The sequence below is a fragment of the Apostichopus japonicus genome, chromosome 3, assembly GCF_037975245.1.
Source record: "Apostichopus japonicus isolate 1M-3 chromosome 3, ASM3797524v1, whole genome shotgun sequence".
Classification (NCBI taxonomy): domain Eukaryota; kingdom Metazoa; phylum Echinodermata; class Holothuroidea; order Aspidochirotida; family Stichopodidae; genus Apostichopus; species Apostichopus japonicus.
Genome location: NC_092563.1, coordinates 30,354,495 through 30,379,508, shown reverse-complemented (window position 1 = coordinate 30,379,508; position 25,014 = coordinate 30,354,495). Strand labels below are relative to the sequence as shown.

Here is a 25,014-nt window from a genome sequence, read left to right as displayed (position 1 = left end):
CTTGTAGTTCATCAATAATCTTATGACAACCAAAACTTGTTGTTCTATGCTGTAGTGAAGCTCTCTGTGTTTATCACATTTCCATGCCACAAAATTTACACTGTGGTAATCCATTGTAAATACAGTTTATAAGTATTTATCAAGAAAATGTTTACTGTTTAACCAAATGTACAATGTAAACAAACATTTGGGGGGAGAATACCAATTTGAAAAGTAACTTAAGATCATGCTATTACTAAACTTTTACAAGAATTAATGGAGCAGAGAAAATTGGCTCAAATTAAACTACATAAAGTCTATTCTGCAAGATGGGTGTCTGCTGTATTATTTGTTCTTGTTTACATTACTAACCGGGATCAAAGAATACGATAGCTTTTAAGCAGGAAAATTCTTGTTCGTCCAGGCTGACATCTCGCATAGGACTGACGAGCTCATCCAATACTCGACTGGCAACCCGGTAGATATCAAGCTGGTCGGCTGATTGTCGGGGCAAGACAACATTTTCTCCTAAAACAAGAATATCTTTGTAGTGCATTGATCGGCGTGCCGCTCCTAGAACCAGATGCTCACCAGCATGAGCTCTCAACAGAGCAACCTGAATGAAAGCAAAAAAAGGCAATTGAAACTTAAGCTTCTACGAGGGCAAGAGGGAAAGATTATTTTTAGCAAAGGGATGCTTTAAAAAGTGTGTGGGGGAAGGGGGGCGGGGGGCGGGGGAAGTAAGCTAGCAGGATTTGGGAATCTTCTCAAAAAGACTTTAGTATTGTAGATTTATACTACAGAGGGGAAGACAGGACATTTTAAATTTCAAAATTTTGACCACTTCCTTATTTTGTCAAAATTCATTATTTAATCTCAGAATTTCAATGTTTAATCTCAAAATTTTATTATTTCAACAACAATCAAAATTTTACTATGAGGCATGCAAAAATTGATAATCTGAATGATCCTTCAGTGTTGTGCATCTCTAGTTACCATGCAAAGACAAACTCCTGCCCTCCCAATTTTCACAGTGAGGGGCAAACAAAGATTAATTCCAAAACAACTTTTTAACAGAATTGTTTGAGCAAAAGTTATATATTAGCTATTTTAATCAGTTTGAATGTGATGTATTGCTGCCATATGTATAATGTAGCATATGTATTAGCATATGTATGGAGGAAATAAATAGCTTTATTTTGGGTCAAAAACCTCTAACTTCCATGATCAGACTCATCATTTTCTGCTTTTATGATACTTTGTTTAAATCTAGTGGCTGAAGAATTTAGAAGAAGAAACACCACCATGTATTTATTATATAAAACAAACTTCCTTGCAATTTTAATTGATTGAGTATACTAGCCTTTTTTTTTATTGCAGAGCAGTATAGCACAGTAGTTCAGTACCAATGCAGTAATTGACTGGGAGAATAATTGTCTTGTTTTAGATTGGCAGCTAGTAGTAATTACCCAAAAGTTTCTATCAGCCTTGAAGCTTATAAAATTGGCCACAATATTTGAAAACTAACAACACACTTGCATGGCAGTCCACATAGATTTTTTGACGATATTAGTGTCTACACTATTGTCATAGAGAATAGGCATTACTTTGTATAAGTTTATTACAGAATTTTTAACACCTAGCTTCATTTTGCTTCACTGCATACAGTCCCTTTAAATTTGCCAATATCCACAAGATTGCTAGTGTCTTTACTTTATCTTAAATCACATTGTACAATATCATATTGACTTATTTGACAGAAGGCCTGTTATATAATCATGAGATCTTAATTATCTGATAGGCCAAAAAATGGACGTCTCAATCGATTTAAGGTAAACAGCTAATAGGCTCCATTCAGATTACACTGACATAGGTCTATCTTGATATCAGTAAATACCACTAATTAATCAATGACCTCGTCAAAACCAAACTCATTAACCAACCACTGAATGTTCAAGTCTTCTATTGTTGACTTGGAAGGGTGCAGTAGCAATTTATACATTGTCAGCCATTTTCTTTTGTTTTTTGGTTGGTTGATTGGTACTTACAGGGAGCACAAGGTTAGCATTACCTGCATGCAGCATTCAAGGCAACACATTTAAATAAAAATACATGTCACTTTGTCATTTTCCTTTCTATGATTTACCACAGATTTAGGACATTATTGGTTTAATTTGCAGCATCTTAGAAAGGAGTAACAAATATCTTTCTATAAGGGTTGGTGGGGGGGGGGCGAGTTTAGGGGGAGAAAGACAATCCTCTCTGAAATCTCACTTTTTTACATACACCAAACTTCTGTAAATTTATTAAATGATTATATGCTGAGCATCCTCTAGAACCTAGTGGACATGTCCATGTACCTTAACATTTATCACCTACATGATTATGGACTTGCACTCTTACTTCACTTTTTTGTGTTCTGGGTGAGAATGATTTTAATAAATGATGCTTCCCATTACTTGATCTGTGCTGCAGCAGTCATTCTGTTCTCTTACATTGCATGTACTGCAAGGATACTCGACTTCCACTGCACTTCCTTTATCTATTTATGTAATATTCATTCAACTGAATCCTGCTAATATTAACCTGACTAATGTGTAATAATGAAACCGCATGTTGAACTTGCACTCCTACTGAGAGTACCTGATCGTGGGACATAAAATCCATCGCTGCTATTTGGTCAGCAAACTATATGGATGACATATGAATAGCAATGACTGTTTTCGCTATATAAATCCATGTCAAACTGAAAGACTTTTATTTCAGATTGATGAATGGAAATGATTATTGCCCAACATCTGTTAAAGATTGTCAGTGTACAGAGTAGAAACAATGAAACCGGGATGACTCACTACATATTACCAAAATAAACAGTGACATGTCAACAACCAAAATATATATATGTAAGTTTCAATATTTGATTGTTTCTTCAGTATTGCTTATTGCTCGGTTATTCAGTGAACTCTTGGCTTGTCTGTTCATGAATGTTTATGAATTTCTGTACACACTTCTCATTCATTTAAAGGATTGTATCCAATCTAAGAGCTGCAACACTTAAAGGATGTACCAAATGACAGAGACGGAAATATTACATTATTTAGGAACTCACATATCACAATGTTCTACATTTGAATTATTTTATATTCACACAAGTGATTCCTATATATAGGAACACCACAAAGTGTCTAGCTGATTAATGGTTGTATGAAAGCATTGCTTTGATATCAAAGGTGTCCATTGGCAAATTAAATATGGTTTTGAAAGCCTTGTCACAGACTGCAGAAAATGTGCGCAATTTAGGGTTGCCCTGTACCCAAAGGTACTACAGTGTATGATCTCAACTCCACAAATTTCATTTATTTATCTTCACTTAGCAACACACTGAAAGTTCTAGGAACATCATATCATGTTTAGGTTATCTTTATTAGTTATCAATGACGATAGTGATGGCTTACACTTCATCAAAGTTTGTTTTTTCTTATACATGTGGTATTTAATTTTTTACATTACTTACTTGATCATCTAGAGGTAATTCGCAGAAACTGGGTATGTACTTAGCCCACTCCACCAGTACCAGGAGCTGCTGTTTCATGCTCTCACAGATGTCGTTCATGGACGCTACCTTCCTACTGGCTAACACACTCTCACTCAAGTTGGAAGTCGACATCTGCAAAGTAAAAACAAAATTGTTTGCAGTTTCTTTAAAGAGGTTAAAAGCAAGTCAGCGATTTGAGTCAACTTTCAGAATCCTCACCAGAGGCATACACAAAGATAACAGTAAAGGCTATATCAAACATTAGCATATTCTGTATTTGTCATGAGGCATTATAATATGTTACTGTCAATTACTATGACGACCTTAACTTTTGTTGCTTGTTGGCGATAAAATATTCACAGGGTGGACTTTGTTGGAAATTTATGCCTTTGCAAAATTCATTGCAGGGTTGCTGGTGTGCTGTAAAAGACAGCTGCAGTTTTGATTCACAAAAGTACCAAATGTTCATAGATTGAACCTCCTCAAGTTAGTTCTTTCCAATGATTCTTTTAAACATCTTCTGAAGAAACCTTCCTGGCTGAAAGCCTCAGGAATTCACACAAACTCAATGATGGCCATCAGTATTAGGCTATTGAAAAATAAATTTAAAGGCACTTGCATGGAGGTTCTGACTCTCAAATTCAAGCCTATTCCCAGACACTAAAGGAATGTTTAATTGTGCAATTAATGTCCCAGGGAGACAAAATGCTTGCATCTGGGATGCAGTTAAACTGCATTCCTGTTGAAATCAGAGACCATTTTCTGACTGTCTAGCATATTTTAGGGCCCATATACTGATGATCTCAAGGCTTTGCCTTGGAACAGAAGGTCCAGGCTGCAGGTGTATTGTGCTATATATACATTCTACCAAACTATACCACTTCACTTACATGCCCAAATATTTGTCTGCAGTTGAGTTCTGCTTGCACTAGATGATGAATGGAAACACCAGCGTTGCTGAGGGAATCTTCATAGCTTGGACGCCTCGTACTTATACGATCCCTTTCATTCTGTACAGCTGGTGATAAAATAAATAAAATTGCACATATATACCATTCACTGTTTGCCATGTCATTAATGCTCTCTCATATACAATACTCTCACATTGGTGTTGTCATGTGTACTGTATAAACATTGCTTCCTCTAGCAGCATGAAAAGTCACACTCAAAGACAAAATAAAAAACAAAATTGCAGATGAAAAAAAAAAGAATTTGGTAAGAAGGAAACATATAAATTAAAAAAGTCTCCATGCTCTGCAATACTAGGAAATAGTAGGCCTACTCTTTGAAAATTTCTCTGCATCTTTAAAAACATTGCTATAAATTTTGATGCTTTCATTATTGTTCAATCTGTCATTAATATTGATAGAGGTTTGCAAGCAATATGACACTTACTGTACCTACCTACCTCTGCATTCACTGATCTTGTACCCCCACTGTCCCTATATAGTCTTGACCCCCACTGTCCCTATATATTCTTGACCCCCACTGTCCCTATATAGTCTTGTACCCCCACTGTCCCTATATAGTCTAGATCCCCACTGTCCCTATATAGTCTTGACCCCCACTGTCCCTGTATAGTCTTGACCCCCACTGTCCCTATATAGTCCTGATCCCCACTGTCCCTATATAGTCCTGATCCCCACTGTCCCTATACAGTCTTGACCCCCACTGTCCCTATATAGTCTTGATCCCCACTGTCCCTATATAGTCTTGACCCCCAATGTCCCTGTATAGTCTTGATCCCCACTGTCCCTATATAGTATTGACCCCACTGTCCCTATATAGTATTGACCCCCACTATCCCCATATAGTCTTGACCCCCACTGTCCCTATATAGTCTTGACCCCACTGTCCCTATATAGTCTTGACCCCCACTGTCCCTATATAGTCTTGTACCCCCACTGTCCCTATATAGTCTTGATCCCCACTGTCCCTATATAGTCTTGACCCCCACTGTCCCTGTATAGTCTTGACCCCCACTGTCCCTATATAGTCTTGACCCTCACTGTCCCTATATAGTCCTGACCCCCACTGTCCCTATATAGTCTTGACCCCCACTGTCCCTATATAGTCTTGATCCCCACTGTCCCTATATAGTCTTGACCCCCAATGTCCCTGTATAGTCTTGATCCCCACTGTCCCTATATAGTATTGACCCCACTGTCCCTATATAGTCTTAATCCCCACTGTCCCTATATAGTCTTGATCCCCACTGTCCCTATATAGTCTTGACCCCCACTGTCCCTATATAGTATTGACCCCCACTATCCCTATATAGTCTTGACCCCCACTGTCCCTATATAGTCTTGACCCCCACTGTCCCTATATAGTCTTGACCCCCTTTCCCTATATAGTCTTGACCCCCACTGTCCCTATATAGTCTTGACCCCCACTGTCCCTATATAGTCTTGACCCCCACTGTCCCTATATAGTCTTGATCCCCACTGTCCCTATATAGTCTTTACCCCCACTGTCCCTATATAGTCTTGACCCCCACTGTCCCTATATAGTCTTGACTCACACTGTCCCTATATAGTCTTAATGACCACTGTCCCTATATAGTCTTGACCCCCACTGTCCCTATATAGTCTTGACTCCCACTGTCCCTATATAGTCTTGACTCCCACTGTCCCATTCTTGCATTCTTTATATGGACTGGATAAAACATCTTACACTAACAGTGTAACCAGTTTGCATGGGCTGTAACTTAATTTTGGAATACTAAAATTGATGAAATTTACTAAACGTGCTTCTTTGAGTTTCGGTGACCCAATCTCCAAGTTATTGGCATATATAGTGGAAAGTTAAATTATAGATCAATAATTGTTTTATTAAGGCAAACAAACTGCTTTGATGGTGGCAGTACAATGTTTTAAAGTTTGATCACAGGTGACCATTCTATTACTTAATTTCTAGCTTATTTGCTAGCAACACTGATGACCTTTAACCTTTCCTTTAATTTCAGCCAGCAAATATAACATCCTATAACATAGCAACATAATATGAATTGAAACATAAAGCCAACAAAACAAATATATAAACAGTTATTCATGAGTCATGCATGACTGACCTTCCTTCTTCATTCCTGCTCTGAAGCATTTTCTGAGTCTACAGTAGCGGCACTGGTTCCTCTTATCTTTGTCTACGGTACAACCTCTCTGAAATCTACAGGTATACTGATGGTTCTTTCTGACACTCCTCCTAAAGAATCCCTTGCATCCATCACAGCTAGATGCACCGTAATGCTTGCCCGTGGCTTTGTCACCACAGATGGCACAAGTTGAGCTGGCTATCTCACCTTCTGGGCAACAAAGGAAGAAATGATATGATATCATAATGACATATCATATACATGTTTCTTCTTTCATTTCTGATGGCATTTCTGTTTTTAAGCTAAATATCATAAATAAAAGTTGAATTTATTACACTTGTCTTTGTCTTTGTCTGTGTTACTAACAAAGAATGAAAAAAAAAATGATATGTGTTGTATTTGTTTTTTAAATTTATCTGAATGAATTCTAGTGAAAATCCAACTGGGCCATTCCTTGTAAGTCTGGGCCATTGAGCAAAGCTTGGTCCCAATGCAAACTCAGCAAAGGGGACCATCCAAACACCTAATCCAGTTAAGTCCACTTATGTCTACTTTAATCAATGTGGTCCCACATGTAGGCAAATAAGCAAACACATTAACCATGCTTTTTTTTCTCTTTTTTTTTTTACCACTGTATTTATTTACAATACCATAACACATAATACAGAAGAATCAGCAAAAAGACTTACATAAGAAGCTTACATAAGAAATCATAGAAGTCGTTAAGGTTACACAAATTGTTGTTTTGCTTAGAAATGAAATAGTGAAGGTCAAGTTGAAAGCAAAACTTAAAATAAAATTCGTGCACATGTGGGATTTTGTTATCCAACCTACAAGTATAAATGTACTTTTTAGCATGCAAAATTAAAAAGTTCACAGGATTATCTATATCACCAAAATCACCAAAACAAATGTTGGTCAAATTAAAAGAAAAATTAGTTTTAATGCAATTTGAATTCACTGCCTCCCAGAAACGCTCAACGTGACTACAATTATAAAACAAATGTATAAGCGTTTCATCGGCATTCTTGCAAAATGAACAAAGTGGAGAATTAACCATTTTCATTTTATAAAGCAAGCTATTTATGCCTAAAATACGATGCAGAAAACGCAATTGTAAATATGATACTTTGGGGTCATTCACAGCCGTATAAGGCAGCCTAAAAATCTTATTCCAAACTATTTTCACTGGAAAATTCATAGCTTGCCACTTCATAACAGACGATGGGGGCGTGCAGAGACCGGTAATTAGCTTATTATAAACGTTTTATGTGTGCGCATGCACATATTAAAGTTATTTTCACTCATTGGGAGCAAAACAGAATCATGGTACCCCCTCCAATAACTAGGAATGGCGTGAATAATCCCAAAGTACGAAGTAAAAGGAAAATTTGTAATATATTTTTTCGCTTGAAACGTGTTATATGGAATTAACGATCCATCATTTTTAATGAAATCTTTCACATGAATTGTTCTGTGATTTAAAAGATTATACTGGAAAATTACTTTATTGTTAACCAATATATGACTGTTGTTTAAAATGATTTCATTACCATAATTACTGTCTGGATGATAAAAATTAAACTCAGCCCAAGCCTCACACACTTCTCTGCAAAAAATATTAGAAATACAAGAAACTGCCTCCTTATTGAAATTACATTTAAAAAGAAAAGCACCACCGAACTGTTTTAGGTATAAATCAAAAAATATTTTCCAGTTTCCTCTCGGAGGGGCTAAATACCATTTTACCCAGCTACAGTTTAGACTTTTAATAAAAGATTCAATATCTATCATATCAAAGCCACCATTAACTTTCTTATTAATAAGGGTGCTCCGTTTAATCTTATAAGGTTTATTGTTCCAAATAAAATTATACAAAATTTTATTAACCTCTTTAATGAAACTAAGAGGATTTGCTAGAACACTAAAAAGAAAAACAAGTTGCGAAATGGCCAAACTCTTAATTATAGTTATTTTACCAGTTGGTGTTAAGTCACGTTTTGACCACATCCCAAGTAACTGTTTGAGCCTGGATAATTTGGGAAGATAATTCAACGAAAAGAAATCTTCATTCTTTGTAGTAAATGTGACACCAAGATATTTCACAGGACCAAGATTAACATTAAAACCAAACTCATGAAAATACCAAGGAACCCTTGAAACCAAAGCACCCAATGGAAAAAAGAATGATTTGCTGAAATTAACTTTTAAACCCGAAGCGGCAGAGGAATTATTAAGAATGTTTACAACCTCTACAAGAGAAGCGCGAGAACCATCTAAAAATAGAACAGTATCATCGGCATATTGTGAAATTCTTATTTCAGAGTTATTAATAGATATACCCTTGATACGACAGCTTGTTTTAACCATGAATGTGAGAAATTCTGAACATAAGATAAAGAGGTAAGGACTGAGTGGACAGCCCTGTCTTACACCACGAGAAATACTGAAATACTGAGAGAGATGACCATTGTTAATAACACAAGATGTGACGTTCCCATAATAAGGTCTAACCCACCTAATAAAATTTGGACCAAAATTGAAGAATTTTAAACTTTGGTAAAGAAACTCCCAGTCCAAACAATCAAAAGCCTTTTCAAAATCTAGAAACAGAAGAGTACCTGAAATATTGTTGGAATTACAATGATCAATGAGGTCTAAAACTAGTCTAATGTTCTCACCAATGAAACGTCCTTTTAAGAATCCAGTTTGCTCATCACTAATAATGTAATTTAAAACACGCTTAATACGGGTTGCCAAGCATTTGGCTCCAATCTTGTAGTCAGTATTTAAAATTGCTATAGGCCTCCAATTTTTCAAATACTGTAAATCTTCTGAAGGCTTTGGAATCAAAGAGATTATTGCCCTGCCCTGTTCATCAGCTAAGTGTATACAACTGAAAGCAAAATTAAGAGAATTAACTACAAAGTTACCTAAAATGTCCCAAAAATGTACATAAAATTCAACTGATAATCCATCAGAACCAGGGGTTTTATTCTTATGCATGGACCCAATAGCCTCTTTACATTCATTGATGGTAAAAAGACCCTCGCACAAATAACTCTGATCATCGGTAAGACTCTTATGATTAGTACAAACATCATCAAAGAATGAGACAGGAGAAATATTAGGACACTTAGTATAAAGTTTACGATAAAAACTAACAGCTTCACTTAAAATATCCTGACAATTTGAAACAATATGACCATCTTCGTTGCGAAGCTGTGATATGTTATTATTTAACTTGTTGGAACGTTCAAGATTAAGAAAATACTGTGAATTTTTCTCACCATATTCACACCATCTAGCCCTAGAGCGAATAACCATGCCCTGAAATTTATAATCATATAACATATCTAAATTGTTTCGCAGATCTGCTAAAGTGCTATTTAAACGTTCAGATGGGCAGAGAGTGATTAAACTTTCCAACCTGGCAATCTCATTTACTAGATAGTATTCATATCTGTTACGCTCTTTCGCACGAATGGAAGAATAACGCATACTAAAAGAACGGATGTTCACCTTAACAGCTTCCCAGAGAAGGGAATCATTCAAAGAGGAATCACACGAAGCAGTTCTGTTAATAATATCAATAATAGAATCAGAATAGCACAATTCTTCTAAGAGTGAAACATTAAACTTCCAGTAGCCACGGCCCCTTGGCTCAATCTTACAATTAATAGTAAGAGTAACGCTAGAATGGTCGGACCTAAATATAGAAACGATGTCAGCTGCACTCACAGTTTGAACAATGTGTCTAGAACACCAAAAGAAATCAAGTCGACAGTGAATAGAATTATCAGAAGAATGCCAGCTGAAAAGCCGGGCGTTAGGATTACGATCACGCCAAACATCAACGAGATCAAGATTTTCTGCTATCTGAAGCATAATTTGGCGGGCATTAAAATTAGTTCTTTGCAGCCCTCCAAATTTATCATGAGTTAAATTACCTACAAAATTAAAATGACCACCCCAAATAATCGATGTACAATCAAATGCTGTCAAATGTTGTGCAATATTACTAAAGAAAAATGGGTCATCCTTGTTTGGACCATAAACATTAATTACAGTATAAATCTGATCGTAAATATATAAATCAATAATAATATACCTTCCATTTTCATCGACCCTAGAACGTATAATAGTGATATTGAGTTTCGGGTTGAAAAATAAACCAACACCTTTACTGTTATTATCCCCATGGGAAAGAAAAAGATTACCACCCCATTCTTTTGACCAAGAGTTCACATCACAAGGAACAGAGTGAGTCTCTTGTAGTAAAATAACGTCAAAACGACGATTACGCAAATAAATAAATAACTTTCTTCTATTCATATAGTTACGTAACCCACGAGCATTAAACGAAACAAATTTTACTGTAATCATTATGTACTTCTATACTTATAGGATAAAGTTTTTTTCATTTTGCTGGCCAAAATATATATAAAGTTACGATAGATACAGTGGTATAAAGCAAACAGAAAAAGAAAGAGAAAGAAGAGTTCTAAACCCCAAACAGCCATCAGAAAAGGCTGACCTTGAGAGATAGGCAGTCTTGGAGCAGGGGCGGGTCAACGTCGAAAACCAGCAGAGTACTACGATGATCAGGAAGATACATCGGGCCCAAAGCACTGGAGAACTAGACGACAACATCCTGGCAATTAGGAGAAGTTAAATGGTTTACCATTTTGATCACGCCATTGGCCTGACAAAAAACGCAGTTTAATGCCTTCCAAGTATAATTTGGAAACACGATCACTCCATTTCCGCTTCTCCAGTAAATCAGCATGGGTGAGATCGTCTGTGATAAAATATTCTTTATCGATGAGCGAGGTTCGCTGCTTCCGTAGAATAGTAAGTTTGTCTTGGAATGTGGAAAGTCGCACCAAAATGGGTCGTTGCTGGTTAGGGCGGGAAGCACCATCACGATGAGCTCTAAGAACTTCAGCATCTTGAAGGCTGACTGTACAAAACACTCCCTTGGAAATAGCAACACAATCCTCACCCTCAGAATGTGGATAACCAACTATGCGAAGGTTACACTTTTGAGAAAAACGCTCTGGTTTATTCACAGCTGCCAATAAATTTTCGTTAGATTTCTCAAAATTGCAAACTTTAGTTTCCAAGGCAGAGATATGTCGTTGAGTTTCAGCATCTTTTGTCTCGAGCACTTCAACTCGGGTGGTAATCAAAGCCAAAGCTCTATTGAAATCCCGATCGATACGATTCAGGTCCTCCTTAATGCGATGCATGGATTCCTTAATGGACTTGCCCAAGTCGTCTACCTGCTCCTGGTTATGGTCCTCGTCGGAGGAGTTGTATAGGCTATCTCGCCTAACAAAATCTAACGTACGTTGTGAAGGCGTTGTCTGCTGATTCTTGTTTTTAGCCATTTTAGTAGCTCTTCTAGTACGGGAGGAGGGACTCATGGTGACAAACAGTTGAGAATAGTGAATATGATTATCTCACCAGATATAAGTAGTATGTAGATGTCCCGATGTCGTTAATAAGAATGAATTCCGCGGAGCCCAAGTAACGTGGAGCACTCTACTACCCCGCCATTTTGAAACCTTTAACCATTAACCATGCTACTATTCAAAATTAGCACCAACATAACCTTTGACCCCATACAGTGTTATGTATAGTATTATATACTTTTATCAACTATTATGGCACAATCTTGGCTGTTACTTTTGAATGAAGGTAACTAATATTATAGGTTTTCTTCAACTTTTCTCATAGCCAAAGACTTCTTTAGCAGCAAGTACTGTACATACATCAGGAGATGCCCACTTAGTAAATATACATAAACTTAACTTTTCTTACCTTCTACAATCAAGCAAACAGTGACGGTCTAGTCTAGGTATTTTAGTCAACAAAAAAAGAACCACTAGGTTTACTTAAGAGCTAGGTAAGAATACTAATCTTTTAAATTTATATAGTTATAATGTTATTCAAAAAAATATTAACACAAGGATATTAAGAGGAATCCGCATATATGTATACCAATACAATGTGTGACCCCAAACGGAAGGGTTTTAAGGTCAGAGTTTACCAAAATTCCAAAGAACTTGAGTTAAGAAAACAAAGAAGAAGAAAGAAAACATGGAAAGAACTTGAAATGATTAATGGTGGTTGGTTTGAGGTTTCACTAAAGAAATGGGAAAAGTAAACACAAAATGTGGACAAAAGGAAAAAAGAAAATGAAAACAGAAGACCTTCTGGGATTTGCTACTTTTGGTGGTAAAAGTGGCTTAGAATCAGGGGCCAGGAGTCAGACTATAAACACATTATATGGACACTTTCACAGGCTCATCAGGGGCTGAAATAAAGAGGGTTTTTTGTTGTTAATTGCTTTGACAGTAATTTTAAAAGTAATATAAAAAAATCTGTAATTTGCTAATAATATTATAAAAGAGTATTTTGCTACTGTAGTCTGTCTAATGAAAAAATTCAAAACAAAGAATTTTGTTTTCCTTTCATATTGTTTGGGTAATTATCTGTCCTGATTAACTGTGAGTTCACTTTATTAAGAATTGACATGCTGAAGTAACAAACTTTATTTAGTGTTTAAATACAGCACTGTCATACTTGTATTTATAAATCATAAATCGTTAATTTAGTTTCATCAACCTTATATCGACCTTTAGTGTTCAAGTCACAAAAATCTTAGGAAGTTTGAAATCTAATTATTGAATCCATAAGAGACCAGGATATAGGGTATCCCTATAACTAACATATTTACCCTAATAATAATTTAAGTAGATGTGTAGATTTGACGTATTGGACAGAAGCACAACACACTATTCATCATTTCTCTGGCCATTTTTTGAATAAATCTGTCAATATTATTATTATTATTTCATGACAATCTCTTTGTTCAGAAATTGACATATCTATTGACATATTAACTGAACAGGCGCAGTCTTCACTGAATGTCAGCATCTTCAAGTGATTGCCTCATTTTACAGTCCCTTCAAACTGAAAAACAAATTTATGCTCAAAATGGCTGGACCTGCTTTTAACAATTCAGTAATGCTCTATATTATTGTATTATTGTAGATCCACATTTAGCTGTATTCTATATAATTACTATTTATCAGCTACTCCCTTAGCTCCTTCCCCATTCCACTATTACACTATCTACCTTCTCCTGATGTGCTATTCAGGATCTTTTAGCTCCTTCCCCACTCCACTATTTCATCATCCACCTTCTCCTGATGTGCTATTCAGGATGATCTCTTAGCTCCTTCCCACTCCACTATTTCATCATCCACCTTCTCCTGTTGTGCTATTCAGGATCTTTTAGCTCCATCCCCATTCCACTATTTCATCTTCCACCTCCTCCTGATGTGCTATTCAGGATCTTTTAGCTCCTTACCCACTCCACTATTACATCATCCACCTTCCCCTGTGATGTGCTATTCAGGATGATCTCTTAGCTCCTTCCCACTCCACTATTTCATCATCCACCTTCTCCTGTTGTGCTATTCAGGATCTTTTAGTTCAATACAACTCTCTTTCCTATGTGGAAGTGTTTCTACATTCTTTTCCATATGGTCCTGTTCCGTTTGGTTCTCCACCTATCTCAAATCTTCTAAATAAAACTAAACACTATACAAGAATTACAGCATTACAACAAGCATTGCAACTATACTTAAATAGTTCAATACAACTATTCTTTCCTCCCATTCCTGTGTATCTGTACAGTGTGACACCAGCAATGTCTGTAACTAATAAGTTATCTATTGTTTGCCACATTTCTACAAGAACGGTGGAAAGTAAACTCATTTATCTTGAATTCAGAAATGCATCTTCAAATTTAATGCTCTAATGGCAAGGAAGATACACAGCCATGCCACCTCCAGAAATAGATTAATATTTTAAAGCTTTAGTTTTAACATGATGTAAAAATAAGATTAAATATATACAAAAGAGTTTGTTCAACTTTCTGTGGCCAAATATCCAAGCCCTCACAATCAGCCCGAGTTTGAGTAGATAGTATAACCCAGAATTAATACCATCAATGATTAACCTTTAGATATTTAACTTAAGCAGTTACATCAGTTAGCACCCACTGATGTAGTACTGAATAAACCACCTTAAATCCATCTAGGAGATAGACATACGTTTATGACACATGTGAAGCCATCTATTAACAGGAAGTCCCAGTTATGTAAATCATTTTAATAATAAAAAACCTGACTGTATGTCACAATGTTAAGGCAGCATTTGACTTGATGAATAGATCTATGTAAAATATTCACAATTAAATGTTCTTCTACATTGACTATATATTATTGATCATTCTCATAGAAACACTCAAGATTCTTCTTGTAGTCAGTGAGTTTTCATTTTCCTGACATTAATTATTAACCATTCATATTGACTGCAGCAATATTTTTCAAGCTTACAGCATTTATGTCAACATTCCAGCAAGTTTTCATGAGGACTGAATTAAAGTAACAAAACTCAAAATAATTACCTCCAAACATTTCCCTTGTTCTTTGTTTTTGGCTTGATGATATCATCATTAGATATGTGCCATACAATGGAACTGACAAGAAATACCTAAGTTTGATGACAGAAAAGGGGATTTGCTTTATATATGATAATTTTTTCTGCACGAATATACCCGCCTAGAAGTGAGCTTCAGTGAACTTTTGTTTCTAGCTATACATGGAGGGTCAGGTTAACTTGAAGTAGCTTTCAACCGCAATTTAAGACTATTAAACTTGGATCAGTTTACACTAGAAGCTAACACATAAACACATAAACCCTATGTACTGTACATCCACACTATCAGACACATAAACCCTATGTACAGTACATCCACACTATCAGACACATAAGCCCTATGTACTGTACATCCACACTATCAGACACATAAACCCTATGTACAGTACATCCACACTATCAGACACATAAGCCCTATGTACTGTACATCCACACTATCAGACACATAAACCCTATGTACTGTACATCCACACTATCAGTCACATAACCCCTATGTACTGTACATCCACACTATCAGACACATAAACCCTATGTACTGTACATCCACACTATCAGTCACATAAACCCTATGTACTGTACATCCACACTATCAGTCACATAAACCCTATGTACTGTACATCCACACTATCAGACACATAAACCCTATGTACTGTACATCCACACTATCAGTCACATAAACCCTATGTACTGTACATCCACACTATCAGACACATCAATCCTATGTACTGTACATCCACACTATCAGACACATAAACCCTATGTACTGTACATCCACACTAAAAGACACATTACCCCTATGTACTGCACATCCACACTATCAGTCACATAAACCTTATGTTCTGTACATCCACACTATCAGACACATAAACCTTATGTTCTGTACATCCACACTATCAGACACATAAACCCTATGTACTGTACATCCACACTATCAGTCACATTAACCCTATGTACTGTACATCCACACTATCAGACACATAAACCCTATGTACTGTACATCCACACTATCAGACACATAAACCCTATGTACTGTACATCCACACTAAAAGACACATAAACCCTATGTACTGTACATCCACACTAAAAGACACATAAACCCTATGTACTGTACATCCACACTATCTGACACATAAACCCTATGTACTGTACATCCACACTATCAGTCACATAAACCCTATGTACTGTACATCCACACTATCAGACACATAAACCCTATGTACTGTACATCCACACTATCAGACACATAACCCCTATGTACTGTACATCCACACTATCAGACACATAAACCCTATGTACTGTACATCCACACTATAAGACACATCAATCCTATTGTGGTTAAGCAAAACGAAACTATATTAAACGTGGCCACGTACGTTGCTAAGCTAAGCACTGTATCAATGATCACCAGTATATGTTTGCATAGTGACTGGCATTTCATATCTATAGCACTTTAACTTTTTTTTTAACTAACAGTTTGTTTGGAGATGTACTCTATTATGACAAAAAACATACCCAGAAAGAACCATGAAACAACACATAAAGAAAATATGTGTATGGATAGCACATTAATCATAATAATAATAAATGAGACTTATATAGCGCCAAATGAGTAAACAAAAGTCACTGCTCAAGGCGCTTTACAAAGAAAGTAAATTAATTTAATGCACATATTACTGAAAAGTTCAGTTCAGTTGTGCAGTATGTGTACTGTGCAACTGGCTATGTAATGGTTATACATGTTACAACACGAAACTAAGTGGTCAATTTGAAAATGTATTAGAGAATGAATGCATTTAATCCATCAACAGGGAAGATGGTAAGAGAAATGTCTATCCCCACCAACCACCCCTCATAAAAAAATTTTCACAATGACAAAAATTAAGGCAATGCAAGAGAATCTCAAACTGCATAGTATTTGAGAGCTTCATCCTCTGGATCCCCCCACCAGGCCCTTTTTTCCTTTATAGCCACTGTACCCCCAGATAATAGGAGTGTACCCCTCTCCCTTCCTATTTGGAAATATCCTCCTTCGCCCAACATCTGTGACTTTAAGTACAAAAATTGCTTCTCTTTCCTATACCAAAATCAATTTTATCTTTCCAAACTTAATCATTTGTCAACATGTATGGGTGCAGGAATATTTCTGTGGTAGTTAAATTTGTTTGTTAACTGACATGGCTTCATTCACAAGTTACTCAATGTCTGTGTTATTCACATCTGCAATAGAATACAAAAGTTGTCTGATGATCGCCGGACACAATAAACATATATAATATATAGATATATAACTATATATATATATATATATAGTTATATATAGTTATATATAGTTATATATGACCAGCTATAGGGTGCTAAATGTTCTATGGGATGGTAAATGAAGACTTAACTTGAGATATTGGGAGATCTTTTGGGGTACATATCATTTATCAAAATGGCCAGTTTATACAGATGGATGTCATAAACACTTGTGACTTTACCTTTATAATACACTTGAAATACCTCCTGGCCCTGTCTGTAAATACAGTACTTCAATCAGTTTGCCATCTTTCATATTACTCCATCAAGTTTGCACGAAAGCAAACAAAGCAGGCTTAGGATTGATTTTATGGCAGTATATGCAAATTAGAGTATAGGTCGCTAGCACACTAAAAAGGTAATAAAAACAGCATAGAAAGATAAGATCATCCTATGGCTATAGATTCTTCAACAAATCAGCAGAAGTGAAGTGAGCAGATGTTGGGAAAACCAGCACACTAGTACTGTATATATGGTATCCAGTACTATGTGTATGTATAACTATACGTATGTCAGGGAAAAATTAATACTCCCATGAGACCTTTATGTGTTTCTATAATACTTTGACAATAATGAACATAATATTAAATAACCCTGCACTGAGTTAACAGGATTCAAATAAATAAGAAATAGACTTTTATTTCCTATATTCTATTCATGTGCTAAATATCAGTAACATTGGATTATATCAGCCAAACGAAACCAAAAATGTAACAACAAAGCACCAAAAAACATGTTTACTACTAGGTAAATCTGTTGTGCTACAACACTGGAGTAGGCCCTATAGGCTTGGATAAAATTGATGACTCCACATATTCCACATTTTAGTTGGAAACCTAGTAATTACCAAAATAAGCAATTAAATATACCTACTCAAATGTAAAATGTAACTATAATTCTCATCTATTGACCCGTATTTCTTAAAAATCTTATGACGATGATGGACTTTGTATCATTTGCTCCATGAAGTAATTCCTTGCTAATTCCTTAACCTATATATAAATATATATATACTACTATTTCATTATATATATATATTTATATTTATATATATATATATATATATATATATATATATATATATATATATATATATATATAAATATATATATATATATATATATATATATATATAAATATATATATATTAAATGTAATTGTGCAATGAAAGGAAGAAATCTGTTGATATTTAATTCATTTGCTAACAGCTCAAAGGTTTTCTGTGGTTCAAAGTTTGCCAAATACTACACTGAGGCTGCAAAGAAATAAAATTAAACAGTATGGGAGCAAAGAACATGGTTGAATTAGTGAATCTCCCACTTAATTTCTTAAGTCAACCCATCTCAAGGGTACTAAATCCGACCAAAGGTTTTGGTACAAAGTTTGAAAATGTTATGTTTGCAGGGAAAGCTCAAAATACGAAACAAAGAACAAAGACCACTTCGACACACACACACACAAGTATATATTGCATTTAAAGAGAATTAGTCACAATTGCTACAACAGAAGGCATGAAAGGACAGACTGTACATGTATCGCTAAAATTTCCTCAAAGAAAGAGGAAGGTTTGGATAAAGATTAGAAAAAAGAAACATTATTGGTGTTTTTTATGCATATACATGACATCTACATCAAGTGTGTTGCGGATAATATTGGAAGATACTACAAGAGAACCATTGTTGTTTGAATATCCTCCGACATGTATTTTGGAAAATAAATGAAAAGCTTTGAATCTGTCCGAAATCTTTTTAATATTTGAAATTACTGGTTTACTCTCCATCTGGATGTGCCGACTGTTACCATAGCTATATACAATGGATAGAGTGTTCTGTATTAAAGTTATAATGTGATGTTGTGTAGCACTACATGAAGCAACATACCATATGGAAAGAATGTTAGTTTCTACTGCAATGTTCTGATTACTACTGTGGATAAAGTCAGCAGGGTTTCAATTCTCTTTTTTTGGATCCTATTGGTTTGTTTATATTTCGTTGATTTGGAACAAGATACAGGGTGAATTACTCCAAGATATGACAATTTTACTTTTCTATTCATCAGATTTAACGTGAGAAACATGTTTTACACTCCATTTACGGAAACTTCTTTTTCTGTCAGAAAACTTAGGATTAATTTAACCTTCGTTTTATTACTAATCAGTAGCTCAACAAAACCAGCAGTTAGAATAACATTTTGTTATTTGTAAACTGGTTCATTTCTAGTGTTCACATAGTTTTCACAATTGATACTCAGTGTTTAGAATGTGTTGCTTGTGATGCAGACAATTTTTGTAATATACATTTCTTAATATGTCTCTTCAAGCTACATAAAATCCCTGATCCCTGCTTTTGTACCAGTATAGGTGTTGTAGTTAATACTGTTCAGTTAATATATAATTACTAAACAAAATTAAATACATTAAATACTAAATTCATGTTTGTCTGTGACATGTTTGAAAACATAAAATGTAAAAGACTTGTTTTTATGCGTCGCATTAGAAAATGCAAATTTTGATATTTTTGGCAAATTTTCTGAATAATGAAAGTGTATCAATGTACGTTATGTATACAGAACATCTATTTGCAAGCAAGCATGCTTCCTATGTAACAGTTTGCTCATTTAGTTACAACTTATGATACAAAATTAGTGTTACTTCGTAAAGACTTTTTCAAATTTTTATGACAGTATTACCATGTACGTTATTATCAATATAATCCATTGTCTCTATGAGAAGAGAAGACATACTTTTTAGATATTAACAAACATTCAAAACGTTTAAGTCCATGGCCAGAAGAAGTACTTAAACATCTGTCAATATGTCAGGGATTGGATCAAAATACTGATAAATGCTATGCGGAAATAAGACCGTTTTCAACCATAGTGAGTTACATACATAGGCTTCATTGCAGGACAACTACACAGTAAAGAATGCGATTCATGCTGCTCTCATGAAATACTACATCAAATAGTTAGTTTTAATGAAGTTGAAAATAAAATTGTGTCCTGGTTACATAGGTATTTTTGGCTTGTATGTTTCAGTTTGTGTGTATTTAAGACCATATATTATAGATACAGCTATGCAACATATTGCATGTTTTCACCTAAACTTGTTGGGTATACAAAACAACACTTAACATCAGAAAAAAAAATCCAATTGATAATATTCAAGGAATATAAGAGACAGTAATGGTTCACTTTGAAAAAAAAATCCAAACTGAATAAAATCTTAGTTTTTTTTTTTTTATGCCAAAATAAATCCTTGGTTAAAGTTCCACGTTGAAATGGTCTGTCATGTCATCATGTCGTATGATGGGGTTTTATCTAATTTAGTTTTAATATCAAAGTTTTAATAATTTTTAAACATTGCTGTTGATATCTCAATATCACTGGACATTACAAAGACAAGTGGACTTTTTGTTTTAAGCCCAACTACTCAAGCCCTCATCACCTTGAAAATGTAATTTTTTTGAAAATAGTAACGACATATTTTTTTTTTGGGGGGGGGGGGGGCTCGAACTAGAACCAGTGACCTAAGGATGACTATTTTGGGAGATTTCTTCCAAGTGAATAAGTACTCTGTACATGTTTTAGTGAAATTGCCATGCTGTTGCCAGAAGCAGTTTTCAACTTGGTGATGCTGAAAATGGCATAGTTTTGACACACTTTAAAATGTTAGATCTGAATATTTGTAAATTTATAAAAGTCTAACCTTTTCCACATAATCATAATTTATTACACCTTACAAAACATGAGGTTCCCTTTTTGTTTCTTTCTTATTTATTATACTAATATAAGTTATATTGGACATTTTCTGAAGGTGCTTTTCAGGGATTGTGTAGAAGAATGGATCCTTTCCTTTGTTTCTAATATATCAGCTACTGTTTGGATTGAGAGAATAAGCATACAACCTTGCCTTCCCCATTCCAGTTTTCATCTCGGTTATAAATTAACCATTCAAGATTACTTGGTAACAATTTAAGCAAAATCCCAAGTACTCGACAGATACAAGACTCAGATAAGACCCCAGATAAAGCGACATGCAAATACCTCTGTTATAGGTTACTTGATTTGTTTTTTCCTTCTTCTTTTCTATTTTCTTTGGCCTAATCTGATTCCACCAATGGGTGTTGGGGTCTTTGTAAAAAGAAACAAGAAAACAGGTTTATAATATTTACCAATTGCAATCATTGCTTTATCTAACCAGGGGACTTGAAATGGCAGACAAGGTCAGGAAAAGGTTTCCACATAATTAGTGCACACAAGCTCCCTTAATAATCCAGAACAGTCTGTTTCTTTGGTATCTATTTAACTCAGGATTTGAATATTCATAAGACCAGCATGTCCATTTATGACATGATAGGTTCTCCATTGTGCACTGCACATAAAGGTAGATATGTACCATCCAATAATGCTGCGTAATGCACAGATCCCTGTACAGCTGTACAGTAGTACACTGTAAACAGGGTTTGTGTAATGTTGATGCTCAGTTGAACATGATGGTTGGTTGTGATTATACAGGTATTTATGTTTTAACTTTCTTCAAAAGATTAGTATGTTATAAATGCTACTGCAGAATTGGCCATATTTCTTCTTGGTGCCTTGTGGCTAATCATCATTTGACAAGTGTTGTTTTATCTACATATTGAGGCCTCACACACACCTTGAGGTACAGTTTGTCAATATGTCCGAATAAAGCTTTCAAGACAAAACATGGTGCTGCCTAACATCCTCTAAATCTAGATATCACTAAAACATGTGAATTTATCAGCTATCAGAATTCTCTGAACACTTCTCAAAGTAAGAATGCAAGATATTAACCACTATTTATATCATTTTGCATTCATGTTTCAAATGAACAATTACAGGACTAAAAGATAAATACTACATTTTCTTGCTTTTCAGTAAAGACAGATATTGTCACTAAAAAATACATTGATCTGTTTTAAAAAAAATATTAGTCCGTAGTATAAATCACAGTTGGGATACATGTCAATCTTGCATTCCTTTCCAGGTAGTTGCAAGTTTTACTTTCCTACAAAACTGAGGTGTCCTTTTTTCTCAAAGTACATGTTGTTCAGACTACAGTACTTATATCAGATTATATGAATACTACATACAATTTAAATTTAAAAAGTAAAAATATGATTTCTGACTTGTAACCCAAACTTTTCACCCACTTTGGTTTCATAAATATTGTCAATGTAAGATTACACTTGGCCCACAGACTATCAGGAAATAAATGTGGGTTGTAAAAATTGAGTGGGCAAGGAAATGGGCAAGGTTTAGAATCTCTTGAAAGTCTAAGATTAAATACATAAATATAAGACTTTCACCATCCAGCACAAGACACAGGACAGGGGTAAAATGGGTGGGGGGTTGGGGAGGAAATAGGGGAGGGCTTTAGTGTAATTTGGTGGATGCGTAGAAAGGTATTGTGTCCTAAAAGGGGAAATACCTATAGAAATTTCAAGTCAACAACTATTGCAAGGTAAATCAAAAGTACGTATGACCCTGTGACTGGTAGCAAATTCAAGAGCACAATTAGCCGACATTATCGTATAACTGATAAGCGTGTCATTTCAGTGGTTAAAGATTAAGCAATTTCAGAAATGGGAAACAGAGACTTGATTGGTAAGTAAATATCAGACTCACTGAGTATAGCAATTAGCCACATAATAAATTAACTGATCAAAAAATATAGAAACTGAAATTCTGAAGTAGTTAAAATTTCAAGAGGGCCCATGTGTGACTTGATGTTGCAATATAGAAGAAAATATAACAAATTACAAATGTATATAAACCATTGGTAGGATATAATGGTCAATTACTCCAACATATGGGAGAGGAGAGGTAGGCTGAGAGAGGGAGGGAGGGTGGGAGGTAGGCTGAGAGAGAGGGAGTGAGGTAGGGATAAATGTCCTCTTTATACTTTGAGTACCTTTACATATTGCAAGATAGAAAGCATACATTAAAAAGGCGTGGGGGCTTTCTTTCTTTTCAACTGGGTTCAGTTCATGGACGTGAAATAATATACAAATGTGAAAAATTGTAGCCATGTGTTAATCCAAATCTATTTCATGATAACAATTTGAAGATTCAATGCTTTCATTATGTACAATAAATATGATTTTGATGTACTTCCATTTATGACTGTATGTATGTGCTATATGTACTGGAGCCTACCGTTGCTATGGGGATACATCACAAGCAGATGCTGGTGTAGACTTCTATCGTAGAGAAGTCGGCTTAAAGGTTGTCAATACTAACACCAACTTGTAGCAGCTGAAAACTGCCAGAAATTACTGATTCTTTTTGTTTTTCTTTGTTTTTCTTGTGTATTTCTTTGTTTTTCTTTCTTTTTATCAGGTGAAATATACACGTTTTAACCCTAATACCTGATGATGAAGACTATTGAATTAATTGCTTATATCTCTCGGTGAGATAAGATGCAGTCATGGAAACCAGTAAAACAATGAGTAAAGTTTCATAACAGGGTAACCATTCAATTAGTCTATCTATAGTATTTCTAGCATATAATATTGAGTGAGGCACTGGATCTAATTCTGCAACACAAACACAAACTAACAACCAATATAACAGTATGAAATGTTTCCCGAAAGGTAATGAGGGGCGGTATTAAAGAACTTAGCATGCATAGACTCCGGATGTGTGACCTGATTAATTCACTTTGGCTTCGGCTTTGAGTACGTTTCTGTATGCAGCTGTGTTGGACGAATCTAACCATAATAGTCTTTACCGACTTTGCGATCTGCATTACAGTCATTGCTGACTTGGCAATCTGCGGTCCCCTCATTAATTTTGTTGGTAAGAGTGACTCCATAGTTTTCCATTTTGGGAACCAAAAAGGGTTAAATGCTGAAGAGGCTGATGGGAATTTCTACTTCTACATTCTACAGTTCTGTACATATAACCCCATAGGATATATTTGTCACCTTCCTACTCTCAAAACAAAGTCTCCAATCAGTATTACCCTCCATGCATATCCCATGGCCAGCAAACTTCAACAGTGCAGTGTTTATTAACTTTCTTTTTCAAGTTCCTGTTTCTTTTTGGTTGTCACGATTTATCCAAAGTGAAAGTCAAACGACTGAACCTAGAATCTGTTTGTGAATAGTATTTGTATTTGGTTGGTAATCTCACATTTAAGGTACTTTCTTAATACTGCTCTCACACAATGGTCTCCAAACACAGTCAGATTATTGACTTAGCTCTCAGGTAAATTTACCAAAGTAAAGATCAAAGGCATTTAATTCATGATCCTTTGATATGAGAACCTTTCATTTCATTGGTTACTTGTTGATTCCAAGCCCTTTATGACTCAACATGCTATTTTGCAATATCATGAAGGAATGATGAAATCGAAAACAAAAATTGTGTTTCTGTAAAGTTGTGTTTCTGTAAAATTGTGTTTCTGTAAAGTTGTGTTTCTGTAAAGTTGTGTTTCTGTAAAGTTGTGTTTCTGTAAAGTTGTGTTTCTCTTAAGTTGTGTTTCTCTAAAGTTGTATTTCTGTAAAGTTGTGTTTCTGTAAAATTGTGTTTCTGTAAAGTTGTGTTTCTGTAAAGTTGTGTTTCT

The 25,014-nt window shown here is 35.2% G+C and overlaps 1 protein-coding gene across 8 annotated transcripts in view; it reads right to left on the bottom strand.

The window, feature by feature from the left end:
- LOC139965836 (hepatocyte nuclear factor 4-gamma-like) overlaps positions 1-25,014 on the bottom strand; it is a 46,441-nt gene that overhangs the window by 8,542 nt on the left and 12,885 nt on the right. For 5 of the 8 annotated variants that reach the window (XR_011792392.1, XM_071968604.1, XM_071968607.1 and 2 more), the window contains 4 exons: positions 6,588-6,818; positions 4,405-4,532; positions 3,494-3,646; positions 352-595 (listed from right to left, as the gene is read on the bottom strand). Coding sequence is in view for 7 of the 8 variants with exons in the window: in XM_071968604.1 (XP_071824705.1) it covers positions 352-595; positions 3,494-3,646; positions 4,405-4,532; positions 6,588-6,818 (756 nt within the window). In the remaining variant the exon portion in view is untranslated. The remainder of the gene's footprint in view (positions 1-351; positions 596-3,493; positions 3,647-4,404; positions 4,533-6,587; positions 6,819-25,014) is intronic. The other 3 variants (XM_071968606.1, XM_071968609.1, XM_071968611.1) reach the window with 1 other exon arrangement.